Below are 13,645 nucleotides of genomic sequence, written 5' to 3'. Positions count from 1 at the left end.
CTGTGAGCGCACGTTTGAGTGACAGCTACTTTTAAGCTGTGTGAGCCATAAAAAGGGTTTTTCTTTTCCAGAAATCTTGTGTACACAGCACAAAGCAAGGTCATTTTTTTTCCACTTAAAACACCGGCATTGGCATCACAATAGCAGATACACAACTTTAAGCTGCCATTTTAGTAAAATGCACAAATACTAAACAGATTAGCTTTCTTCCATCAAGAGGCCCATGTAAACTCCACATAAGCCACAACTTCTCTTCAAAAAGGTCCATTAGAGCTCTGAATTCCGTATCTTCATCCGTTGTTCACCAGTTTTGCTTGCGGGGGGGGAGGGGAAAAAGGTTATTCAGTACAAACGTTTACAATATTAAAAATATATATATTTCCCCTATGCCATTATAGCTGAACATAACATTAACAAGACCTTCCTGGATAGTCCACCTTGACTTCAAAAAGCACCAATAATACCCACTGGCACAAACCTTGAAATAAATTTACTGTATGAATAGACAACAAGTAGAACAATAGGGTGGATTTTTTTTTAAAGACTGCAATTAAATGAGGATTATAGGACTGAAAATATCCTTGGTACTCATGTAACTGAGTAAAACATATCAGAAAAAAGCAAGTTTACAATCAATTTATAATCAATATATTCTAAATATAACTTAAAAAATGAAACTATAAAAAGGTGGAGTTTAGTCAAACTTTTACCCCCTCTATTTTCATTCTGTAATTTATACGGAGCAATACAGACCTACTCCATTACTGTAGAAAGGGGTCAAGATAAAAAGCCTTTTAAAAATCCACCTTCATCTGTGTTACCAAAGACAGCAGCTGTTATTTTCTTTTAAGAAAACCCTCATACAAACAATCGCTAAACAGCCAAAGAACACTGTAGGACTTTTACTTTCCAACTGTTTACATCATACATATAAAGTTCTTCATTAAGCTAGACAGTTCACCGTGGTTATCTGAAATCGTTTTCTCCCTTTAGTCACATCACTATAACCAGAATGTTAACAGGGTCAGCTCCATTTCTCTTCTTGTTCTCATACCTAACTCCTATCTCCAAACCAAACACTTGGCAGAGACAGAAAAAAAATGTCCAGAAATTCTCTCCAAAAATTTTTTCACAAAAAAAGGTCATTAAGGCCCTCTTCTCAACAGGATTTCCTAGTTCTATTACCACAGTTTTTGGTGAGTGGTTCCTATAGGGAGCCAAACTGCAGTTCAAGCTGTACCTGCAAATGAGCAATTTCACTGTCTGAAGAAAGTGGATTTAAAATCAAAAAGCCAAAAAACAACAAAAAAATTCTCAGTGAAAACCTGCTCATAAAATAGTTTTTAAATAAAACTAAACAAGTGTTTGTCTCAGAAAGCAACACACACCTTACTTTTACTATTGTATCTCAAATGATCTGAGTTAAGAAGGTCCAGAGTATATATATTACCTTCAAAATGTGACAAGAGCTTACACCAGCCAGAGGATGGACATTTTAAGATATAATCCTTAAAGGGAAAACTCTATCTACTCTCAGGTGAGAGTCAAAATATACATCTTAAACCAGGAATTTAAATTTTTTGCGTGGAAAACCCTTTATAAGAATCCCAGTTATAACCAACAAAATAATATTAAAAAATTGGCTAGGAGCTGAATGATTAATTTTTCATAAACTTTGAAGTTGTGATGAAAAATCTAAATTAGTTTGATGGGGTTTTTTTTTTACCAGTAATACTTAATAAGTCATTTAATGATATCCTGAAGAAATTCTTTCCATTCATTTGAACTGAGTTCCAAAAAAATCAATTAAACAAATACATTTTTTTAAAGTAAAAGAAACAATTGGTTGTTACAAAGAACATCCAATGTTGAGATTACGAAATTCTGGCTAATGAGAATTAGAACCAGATAGTTTTAGACATTTGTTTTCATTACACTCTGAAGTTTTAAGTAGTTTACCAATATTATCAACCTGCACAACAGAATGAGCAACACAAATTAAGAGATTCATCTGAACGATGGCACTCTGCAGGTACACACCAAACTAAACATAATTAGTTATAATACATACATTTAGACATGGTATCAAGCCATTGTTTCAAAAACATTGAAGCACAAACTGCCCAGATCTAACAAAAGCCACAATGTCAGATTAAGGTTCAAACAAACATGGAGCAAAACCCACAGTACTCTGCTCTTCGGTAAGCTGTCACATCAACTTAAAAAAAAAAAAAAAGAAAACCACACACTTTGGATTAGAGTAAAATTAGATGTCATGGACTTCACTCCCTAAAAGAGTAAAATCATTTGTCCAGCCATCTTATCAAAAGATATTCAAAAGTTAATGGTTAGTGAGATTATTTAAACTGGAAAAAATGTATCTAGCCACAAATTGTACTTTGGCCCCACTTATGCACAGACTGCACACTTGCATAAGTTTCTGAACAGGTGTCTACTCCACATTAGCATGTCAAGCAAAGCTTTTTAAAAGCAAAAAGGACCAAAAGTCTTAATTGTAGGATTTCAGGTATTTTCCCTACAGGCACACCAAGGACCTTTGTGCTCATAGCCTAGTATCTTCCTTCTCTCAAAATGGCTAGTTTTTCCAGTTTAAAAACAAAAAATTCCAAACTTAAAAAGAAAATTTACAAATGCATAGTGAAAACCAAAAAGGATGACACAGAGTGATGAGGCTTTCATGCTGACATGCATTAGACACCTGTCATAACAGACAATTAAAAATTACATGACGTTTCCCTGGGTTATTATTGGTGCTATTTCAAAACTATCAGCTTTGATAACAGAAAGAAAACAGTTGGGTTCTGCCAGGCTTTCAAGAAGTCACTTACACAGACTAGAAACATGACCATGATCCAAAGGTCCTCAAGTTTCTAATCATAATTAAATATTAAAGGCCTTAGCTAAAGTCCTCAACATTTAAATCACGGGGGAAAATATACCTACAAATGACCTGAGAAACTAGGGGTGGGGGTAGATGAAAAAAAAAAGACAAACAAGGAAAACACCCATTACTGTTAAGCAGCAAAAACCCTTGTTAAGAACCAGAAGTTGATATAATCTTCAGTTTTGGAAAAAAACTGTCAGGATGGGCTAAATTATTTTGTATTAATTACAGGTGTCTGAGAAAATAAACCACTAAAAAAGGGTTTTCCTAAACTGACATTTCAATTCTCTGTGGTTGGACACCAGTGAAAATATAAACACAAAATTTCAAAGATATTCAAAATATTTTCAATAATGTAATGTCATCGCTAGTGTTTAAATATGAAAATAAAAATACAAGCAAAATTTGGAGAGTATGTCAAAGGCATTTCACGATGACATAAAAAAATCTGCAATCCAGCTATGGCTGATTAATGCCCACTGAAACAAAAGATGACTTATGAGCCTGCAGACAACTTTTCTTTCTATTATTGAAATCAGAAATTTGAATGGATACAAAAATAAAAACTCATCTCTGATGAAAAACACAAGTTTTGAAATATGCACAATTAAATTAGAACTGTACCTGCTACATCTCTCTGAAAAAGTCACTGAAACCACCACCACACACCAACGACTGACCAAAGAATTCTGATTTTAAAAGCACCTACTCACTTCCTGCATACTAGTGTAAGCATAAGACATATGTGGTTTGTAACATACTCCTCAATTTTTACTGAACAGTTACTGCTACAAACCAAAAGTGCATATACAGGATACAGAACTCAAGAGCCAATGATAAAAATGTGTATGTTAAAGCAAACTCTCTGGGAATAAACCATGTATTTTTAGAGAAATACTCAAATACCTGAATAAAATAATCACAATGCTGTATGATTTACCAGCTTATACTAATGAGATCCCTGATCAAATTTCAGCCACACAAACAACATTTCTGGTACAGGAATTATTTACCTACATACCAATCAAGCCATTTTTAGGTGTATATTATCACCTTTATATAGTCAGTGGGCTCTTTGTTTTCCAAATTCTGACTTTTCAAATTTCTGGTTTTGTAACTTGGAGGATTTTTTTAAGCTTAAGGTTAAAAAAGAAAAAAACTGCAGAAAAAGAGGAAACAAGTTACTCATAAGAGTGGGAACTCCTAATTAAAGTAAATCCATTTGCCTGCTACCTTTAGGGCATCCCTTTCACTTAAAATAACAGCTAAACTCTCCTGACTTCTATTTTAAAGAAGTTTATAAAAATATAAAAAAGAAAAAAGCTACAACTAAACAACTAATTAAAAAGAAAATTTCATCCAATGCTGTATCCCATCACACATCACAAAACAGGAACCATGTCAAAGTACTAAATACAAGTTACATATGGACTTTAAGACGCACCACGGACAATGATCATGACCAGGTAATCTTCTTCAGATTTGGCCAGTGCCTTGGCAGGGGAATCCAGGAACTGCTGGGAGAACTCACAGGGTGGGAAGGCATGAAGGACTCCGGTGTTTTCCTTGTCTTTGTTGCCCCCCACAGGGAGGCTGATCACCCCAGCGGCCTGCTTTTGCTTTAAATAGGACACGAGGTTCCTAAGTGGCCTCTGAGTAGAGGTGGCAGTGTCTGAGGTGGCCGAGGAAGAGGAGGACCTGCTATCAGAACTTCCAGGCACAGCCAGAAGAATAGCATAACCATTGGGCCCTGCCACTTTGATGCGTCGAGTTACTTCATCCAACTTGGGCTGGTCCAAACGAAGACGCTGAGTGATCTTGAGCTGGGCCACTTTGCCTCCAGTTGAGCCCTCCACAAGAAGACTACTAGCCACCTGGAGGTCACCCTGCAACAGATGCATGTTGGAAGGAAAGTTGCTGTTCTTCAACAGAAGCATGCCCTGCCAGGCCAAACAGAGTTTGGGAGAGGCTGCTGCTGCAGGGGCTGTCCCACCATCCTGTTTCTGGGAAGGGGGCTTCAGCTTTGATGAAGCAGTGCTGGTGCTGGGTGCACTCCCATCAGACCGGTCTTCTTTTTTCAGAGGGCTTTTTCCCTCAGTGGAAGCAGCTGTCCGGTGCTTCCTATCCCGTTCAGCTGATGCAGAGTTTTTACGGTCTCGCTTGTCACCCTGGCTCTTCTCCAAACTACCTCGTCGGTCTCTGATTGGAGAGGGCCTTTCCAAGAGAAGACGGGAAGATCGATCATTGTCACTGTTGTAGCGATCCCGGCTACTGCTCAATTCTGGACTGCGGTCAGGAGAAGGCGCACAATGACGTTTTCGTGGACGCTCACTCTCCGGGGACCTATCCAGATGCCGTCCCCCACTCTCCTCAGGCAGCCTTCGCTTCCTAGGTTGGTCTCTGCTGCTGGGCAGATCTCGATCACCTCTGTCCCGGTCCAAGGACCAGCCATCCCGCCTGCGATCCAAGCTATCCAGTGGCTCATAAGCAGGCACAGCAGTAGCTGCAGTCCGAGTGCTCCGTTCACGAACTGGGGGCGGGGGTGGCACCCAATCGGAGTCAGGATAAAGGTCCCTATCACGATCTCTGTATAGTAAGGGTGGTGTCCTGTCCCGAGCACCCCTTAAAGGGTCAGGTGCCCGGTGTCCAAAAGCATCTGTCACCAGTTCATAATGAGTTAAGGGCAGAGGCTGCAGATATTGCTGCTGGTAACGATGTTCTGTGTCTGCAAAGTCTACTCTAAGGCGACGATCTGGGCCACCAAGTGGGAAGCCCCGCATATGGGTCCAGGCAGCATGAGCCGCATCCAGGCTTTCGTACTGGATATACGCCCAACTGTCACCTTTGCGGTAGTCAATGGTGCGTATGGTGCCAAATCGGTCAAACTCCCGTGCCAGGGCAGCAAGAGGCACCCAAGGACCCAGGCCACCTACCCAGAGGCGGGTGGTGGGTGTAGCTTTGCCATAACCAATTTTGATAGGATTCCGAATTATAATTTTGCCAGACATTGCTAGTTTGGCCCGGTGAGACATGTCTAGGTTCTCAAATTTGAGAAAGCCATAGGTACTGGTCTGGCCCCGAGAAGGCCTCTTGATATCTACTTCTGTGATGACTCCGAAACGGTCAAAAGCCCTTCTTAGATCACTCTCTGTCACAGTGATGTCTAGGTTGCCCAAGAAAAGCGTCCGGTTAGCGCGCTGATCATCCTCGGGTGAGATCTCATCCACTTCTCTGAAAGGAGCAGCACCTGCTCCAGCTCCCACCCTTGGCTCCAGACTGTAGGTTGGGCGTACTCTCTCATAGAACGAGTAGTCTCGCTCTCTCTCCAGGTCTCGGGGCAATGGTGGCGGAGGTGGAGGGGGCAGGCGGCCAAGAGCCAACTGCTGCAACCGGTAGTCTCTGTATCCCAAGGCTGCGCCACCAGGGGAAAGTGATCTCTGGCCTCCACCACCTCCTCCAGGGGGGTGCCGGTGACCACCTACAGAGGACCCGACAACACTGGCTGATGAAGGATAAGAATCTTTGTCTAAAGGGGAGCGGCTGCGGCGCCGGCTCACATACACAGCTTCTATCTTCAGGGGCCGGTCATAGAGCACTAGACGGCCTCTGGCATGCTTGGCCGCCCGCGCGTCCTCTGGCCGCCGGAAGTTCACAAAGGCTACTCGCTCATCCCCGCTGCCAGAACCCGAGAGATGACTGATTTTGACACTTACATCACCAAAGCGTTTGAACTCGTGAAACAGTCCGTCCTCCACCGCTTCGTCACTCAGCTGAGACCCCAACTCGCTTATCTTCAATGTCTTGTATTCCCCGCCGTCCCCGCCGCCAGGAGCTGAAGAGGCGGCCCCAGAGGAACGTGACTCCCCGCCTCCACCCCGGGAGCTGCTGCGCGACTCGCCCCCGCCCGAGGAATTTTTGGTGCTTGGGGAGCTGTAACTATGCAAGCGGCTACTGGAGCTGCCCCCACCGGTGTCGTACTCGCGGCTACCACCTCGGCTGCTAGACTTGTCCAGATGAAGGCTGCGCCGCGACCCGCCGCCGCCGTCGGTCTTTCCACTGCTGCTCCCATTGCTGCCACCAGAGCCCCCTAACTTCTTGCTCCGCTCCCCGCGGGAAGTCGAGTCCTCACCACCACGGGAGCGTTTCGGCTTGACTGGGGAGCGCTCCTTTCCCTTCATTATAGCGGGTCGTCGGAGGTCTTCTCCGCGGAACTGATTAACCCGCCGCCCCGCGCTCGTTTCACACAGCGGAACCGCACGCCGCCATCTTGGACTCCGCCGCGGCAAAGGGTCCCGCCCCGCAGTCTTCATTGGTCAATTAGCTCCTCTCTTCTACAGTCTCATTGGGAAAACTACTTGTCTGTCTTTACATCTCCCCGCGCTCCGGGAAGGCGCCCGCCCGACCACTGTTATTGGGTTCCCAACGCCCTAGTCAGAGTACCTCATTGGTTATATTCGTTGTCCATCTTAACGGTTCCTCGCGCCAGACTGTAGCTCCGCCCCCCGCACTCTATGGTCACCTGACCCGAAGTCTGGAGGCATTGATTGGACAAAAAGTCTGCCCTGTAACGGTACTTCTTGAGCGGTGAAAGCGGTGATCCCACCTCCTCATCCCTTTCATTGGTTTATGACCCCGTCCTTCAGCCTACTATTTGGGAAGTCGGGCCATATGTTCTAGCATTTTTTTCTGAGAGGCCGGGTCACAGCGATCTCGCGAGAGAGACAGAGTGAGAGACAGAGAGAGAGAGAAAAAGAGAGGGAGAGGGCTCCCTCCTTCTACCCCCTTCCAACTCCTCCGGCGGCTGAAGTAAGTTTAAATCTGATTGGATGTTGACGAGGAAATTGATAGGCCGAAGTAACTGTCCATCACTCGCTTAAAGGGGTAGGCCCATACACTGAGGAGGCTGCCTGAAGGTGAAAGAGTAGAATACGCGCTTGCTCTGCGACGTCAGTTAGACGTCGCGAGACGGTGACCATGAACGAGTTCCGCCTCCCCACGCTTTCTGCGTTCTCCTCTCCAACATTTGTTCCGTCCCGCTGCGTACTTGGTTGTGCTCTGGCCCTCGGACCTCAGAACTTCTGGGCTTCCTGCTTCCTACCTGTGTGGGACAAGGGCCTGGGCAGGCTCTCCGGCTGTCGGGACCCACGAACCCTTCAGGAAGCCGTCGCGGGGCGCCTATCGGACACCATCTTAGCCCCTCTGGCCTCTGCGTGAACAGCCTGAAAAAGCCGCCCCGCCCCCCGCCCATGCGCCAGAAAGCGCTCTGGGGCCCGCGGGCCAGGTGGGCGGGGACGGGAGTTCACAGTTCACAAAGCGCCGGCTCACACTAACGTCAGGGGCGGGGCGGAGGCAGGACGTGGGCTCCTGCCACCCGCAGCGGGGACGCAGCGGAGCCGAGGCGCAGCCGTGGCTCGGGAGCCGGCCTTACTGTGCGCGTTCGGTTTTCGCCTGAGTGACCCCGGGCAACCCAGGAGAGTCACCGACGCTCCCAGTTTCGCCGCCCGCGGGCGGGGTGGGGACTGTCGGGCCACGGCGGAGGGGTCAGGGCTTCCTGTTTTGTGTTGCAAATTCACGTGGATTTGAGGTTTTGTAGTCCCGTAATATAGCTACTTTTGTTTTTTATATGTACTATCCCTCCCTGTTGAACAATCGAGTGCAATTTACGCTCCATGCAGATGTGTCGCGTTTTTTTCTGTGGCTTCTTGTACGTCCCCCCACCCCGGGTTAGTCTATACTAGAACCCAGTAGAACAGCCACCTTTCTGTCTCTAAACCCATCTCTTTTAGTTCTTTCACTCGTTAACCGCTTTAAAACCCAACTTTCTTTCCACAGACCTTCATCGTATCAGACGATAAAGCACTTAACGCGAGGTGCCGGAGACCAAGATGATAACAGGTACAGCCTCTGTCCGGCTGCCCACCGTCTGGTGAAGGGAGGTAGTGCTGAGTTCATCACAGGGGTTAGGTTTCTGCAGTCCTCCCCGATATCCTCCGGGCAGAGGTTAAGAGGATTCTTGTATTGATCCTCTCAACCACACCTCTCAAGACCCTATCTGTAAGGAGAGAATATGAGATGTTTTGTAAAGGCATTTTTCAAGGTAACAGGGTCCCCCAAACTGAAACCTAAACTTGAAACTTTTAAGATTAGGGACTGCAACCTGTTTACCCCAGCCTTAGCCATCCTTCTTTTTATTAAGTAATCTTGAGGAAGGTGAAGATAAGAGCCTTTTGTCTCTTGATTACATCAAAAAACTTGAAAGAAGCCCAGTATGTAAAAGCATATCTATGATATTATATTGTGTAGACATAGTCATTGTATTAAAACCAGCTAGTGAAATAACTTCATGAGACGTAGTACGATGTGTATAATATGCTACCATTTGTGGTTTTAAAAATTGATATACCTGTATGTGTTTCTACATTTTTTAATATATATTCATAGAAACTTAATTGAGAATACTTAGGAAGTTGTTACTGAGATCATGCTAAGGAGAGGGCTAGGTGGAAAAAGACTCAAGTTTTCATTCTATACCTTTATGTGTTATTAAAAGAAAACTTTTTTTTTTTGCGGTACGTGGGCCTCTCACTGTTGTGGCCTCTCCCGTTGCGGAGCACAGGCTCCGGACGCGCAGGCTCAGCGGCCATGGCTCACGGGCCCAGGCGCTCCGCGGCATGTGGGATCTTCCTGGATCGGGGCACGAACCCATGTCCCCTGTATCGGCAGGTAGACTCTCAACCACTGCGCCACCAGGGAAGCCCAAAAAGAAAACTTTTGTTTACCATGTGCATGCTATTGCTGTTTCATTTTTTTCAAAATAGCAATTATTTTTAGCTTTCCTTAAAAAACTTTTTATGGAAAAACTAAAAAATATACAAAAGTAGAATGCTATAAAGAATTCTCTTGGGGCTACCCTGGTGGCACAGTGGTTGAGAGTCCGCCTACCAATGCAGGGGACACAGGTTTGTGCCCCGGTCCGGGAAGATCCCACATGCCGCGGAGCGGCTAGGCCCGTGAGCCATGGCCGCTGAGCCTGCGTGTCCGGAACCTGTGCTCCGCAACGGGAGAGGCCACAACAGTGAGAGGCCCGCGTACTGCAAAAAAAAAAAAAAAAAAGAATTCTCTTGTGCCCATCACCCAATTTCAACAGTTTTCAAATCATGTCAATCTTGTTTCATCTACACTGTCCTCTTGCTCTTCCCCCTCTTCATTATTTTGTTCCAGGCTTACCTGCCCCTGACATGGAATCAGCCATTTCTCCTAGGGGTTCTGGTTCCTTTTAGTGGGAAATGATACTTACAGATAGAAATCTGGATGCTAGAGAATTTTAAAAAACACATTATTCAAAAGAAAAAACTTTGCATAGTTAGGGGGTTTCAGTTTTCATCTGTTTCAAGGTTATAGTAACACAACACAAAGTTGAAGTTAAGCCATTATCTGATTACTTTAATCAGTGTTATAGCCAATCCAAATAAATCAGGTTCCAAGGTGACTATTTTTGGCCTAAATTGACCTGCTTAGATGACTCACTGATCAAAAAAAAAAAAAAGGGCCAAATAAGTATAGTTTCCCAAATCTCATCATAGGGACTGAGGGAGCACAAAAATTGAGGGAGAGAAGTCGGAGAGCAATACCAGTGTGTGTGGCAGTGCCTGAGGCTCTGCTAGGCTTAGTGGCTTGCCATTTGAAATACTAGGGCACTTGATGGAAGATAACTGCCCACATGTGGCTGCAGTAGGAAGGCTTATCTAAGGGGGGAGGTGACAGCCTGTCTGGTATCAAGAGGACTGGTAAGTTTAATGGGTAGACAGAAAAGGACTGGATTCCATTATCAATAACAGAGCCAAAATATAGCTTGTGGGACATGCGCTTTAGAGAGAGCTGAGAGAGGATAAAAGTGACCCATGGTTTAGAGGGCCAAGACTTTAAACACTTTTTCTTGTGTTGGTGAGCGAGTTGTTGAGGTTCAGTCCAGGCTTTCATCTGGTCTCCTTGTGATCTACGGCCATATTTGTGAGGATAACTGACCATGAGGAGGATCTTTCAGCGGTCATGAAAACAGAGTTAAGCTACCAAGCTATCATAGCAGCATGTTGATCTCTCCTTTTAGTGCCTTGTCGAAAACGAAGAAATAGTGTTGAGGAAAAGCTGCCATTGCCCATTGTGGTGTCAGTGTTGGCCCCTTGGAGCTGTACAACTCAAAGGCCCTAGAGGATGCACCCAGCAGGAGATTGGCCACAACTAGCTGTCTAAATGCAGTGCTTTCTCCATCTCCTTTAAAATCAGTTTTAGATTAGAAAGGAAAGCAAAATAAAAGTTATGTGCATGGAAGAAAGCTGTGCAATTAAAAGGTATCAGTATGTTTTCAATCAAATGTGTTCTTTCCACCCTCTTCCTTCCTAGGTTTTACTGTTTGTGTATCCTCAATACATACAGAGACAATTATGACTGCAATATGAAATTTATCTTGGGAGCTGAGAGCCCTTTGATCTCCCTGGCAGATGCAAAAAGGCCTGAAGCTAGGAATTTAAAAAAAAATTCTTTCCCACTCACAGTAGTGGATTAAAATTTTCTACTTCATTTTCTTTCATAAAGTGAGTGGTCTCCTAACAGTAAGGTTTGTTTTGTTTGCTCTGCAGAAAAAATGTGTATTTTACCCATAGACATATATGAAATCCCTAAAATAGCAAACAATCATTTGGGACACAGTTTGCATTATAAAGTCACTTATTCGTGGTTTGTAGAATTTTTAAAAACTTTATTAAGATATAATTTACATACCATAAAATTCACCCATTTAAAGCATACAGTTCAGTGGTGTTTAGTATACATAAAAAGCTGTGCATGTGGTTCATCCTTTAACATTGTTACAGAAAGCCTCTGTTATAATTTCTCCTACATGACTAAGCCCTAATATAATTATCTCTTTCATTATCTCTTTCACTTATTTAGATATTTTATAGGGCAGTGTCTAAGAGCATGAACTCTGGAAACAGCCAGCCTGGATTAAATCCCAGCTCTGCTGTGGGTCTCAAGAGTTACTGTTAATCTCTCTGGGCCTTTATTTTCTCATCTGTAAAATGGGAATAATCATAGAACCTCTTTACTGGGAAGATTAAATGGGTTAAAGCATACAGTTGACCCTCAGTATCCACAGGTTCTGCATCCTCAGATTCAACCAACCGTGGGTCATCTGACTGTATTAAAAGCTTAGAAGATGCATGGTGGTGGTGCAGTGTATAAGACTCCACGCTCCCAATGCAGGGGCCCAGGTTCGATCCCTAGTCAGGGAACTAGATCCCACACACGTGCAGCAGCTAAGGAGCCTGCCTGCCACAACTAAGACCCAGTGCAACCAAATAAATAAAGAAATATTTTTTAAAAATTATTACTCTAAAAAAAAAAGAAAGAAAAGTGCCCAGTACACAGTAAGCATGTATTGCTATTGCTAGTATCTTTTCTCTCTGAACTTGAGTACACAGAATTGGATTAATCATAATCCTTAGTTCATGACACATAATCATCAATGGTCCGTCCATGGGCCTTTAAACTTTTCATTTACTTATCAAGAACATAGTGAATACCCATGAACCTGTCATTCAATCCAAGAAAAAGACAGTTATCAATAATTTACATCTACATAAATGTTCCTCCCTTACCCACTGCCTACCCTCATAGATGGCTACTATCCTGAATCTGGTATTTAGCAATCCCTTGTTTTGTTTTAAGAACTTAAAAATTTTTTAATGGAATTTATTTTTTTAAGTAATTTTAAAGTCCCTGTCATGAGGTTTGGGGGAAAAAAAATACATGAATTCTTTAAAATTCCTTAATATATATGTATGTGTGTATGCATGTGCGCTCATGCACGTGCACACATATCACCTTAAAAATACGTTATTTTAGTTTTGCTTATTTTGTAACTTTATACTAATTTGTATTTGTAATCTTCCTGAGACTTGCATTTTTCATTCATAATGTTACTATGACTCTTCCATATTATCAGAAAACTTTCAAGGAATGGATCATTTCCTTCTGTTTTGATGCCCTGCAATTCTTATGCTACCACACAATCTGATATGGCTTTTCAAATTCCAGTCATCAAATAACCATTTCCAGTCACCCAGCAGGGCAGATGATGGGAGGAACAACGGCATGTCCTCCTCCTCTTAAGACACTACCTGGAAGTAACACACTAAAATTCTATCTCACTCACCAGAAGGTAGACCTCTGGCCACACTTAGCAAGGAAAGCTGAGAAGTATATTCTGTATCTACTTTAGCCCAGCTAAAAATCAGGGGTCTTATTTCTAAGGAAAAGGGGGAGAACAGGCATTGGGGTCACCAACAGTCTTCCACAACTACCTACTGGGTGAATTACATGACACAATGCATGGAAAGCTCAAGATACTTAGCAAGGCTCAATTCAAACTGTCATTTCATGATTTCACTTACATTATCCAATTTGATCTTCATATCAATCATATGAGTTAGGGCAAATATGATTATCTTAATTGCAGATTGGGAAACTGGTTCAAGAGGCTAAATACAGCTGTTGCTGGTGGTGGTACTTTTTGTTTGCTTTGTTTTAAAGAACGAGTCCAAGGGAAAGGAGCAGTAGTAGCCCAATTCTGGAGTCCTGGCTTCTCGACAAAATCTACCTTCCACAAAGTCCTGTAATTCTATGTTCTGTGACTTTCTGAATCTGGCACATAAGTCTGCAAGGTAGGGGACAGAACTTAAG

General features: G+C 43.5%; 1 protein-coding gene across 1 annotated transcript; it reads right to left on the bottom strand.

Annotated features, from left to right (window-relative positions):
• Nucleotides 1-1,873: 1,873 nt before the first annotated feature.
• RBM15 (RNA binding motif protein 15) lies at nt 1,874-7,500 on the bottom strand. The gene has a single exon (XM_060090236.1). It carries the CDS (start codon nt 7,213-7,215, stop codon nt 4,339-4,341), a length of 2,877 nt encoding a protein of 958 aa, XP_059946219.1. The 5' UTR covers nt 7,216-7,500; the 3' UTR covers nt 1,874-4,338.
• Nucleotides 7,501-13,645: the final 6,145 nt, after the last annotated feature.

This window comes from Mesoplodon densirostris, chromosome 2 (assembly GCF_025265405.1).
Source record: "Mesoplodon densirostris isolate mMesDen1 chromosome 2, mMesDen1 primary haplotype, whole genome shotgun sequence".
Classification (NCBI taxonomy): domain Eukaryota; kingdom Metazoa; phylum Chordata; class Mammalia; order Artiodactyla; family Ziphiidae; genus Mesoplodon; species Mesoplodon densirostris.
The sequence above is the reverse complement of the archived record's forward strand: the minus strand, read 5'-3'. Positions and strand labels throughout refer to the sequence as shown.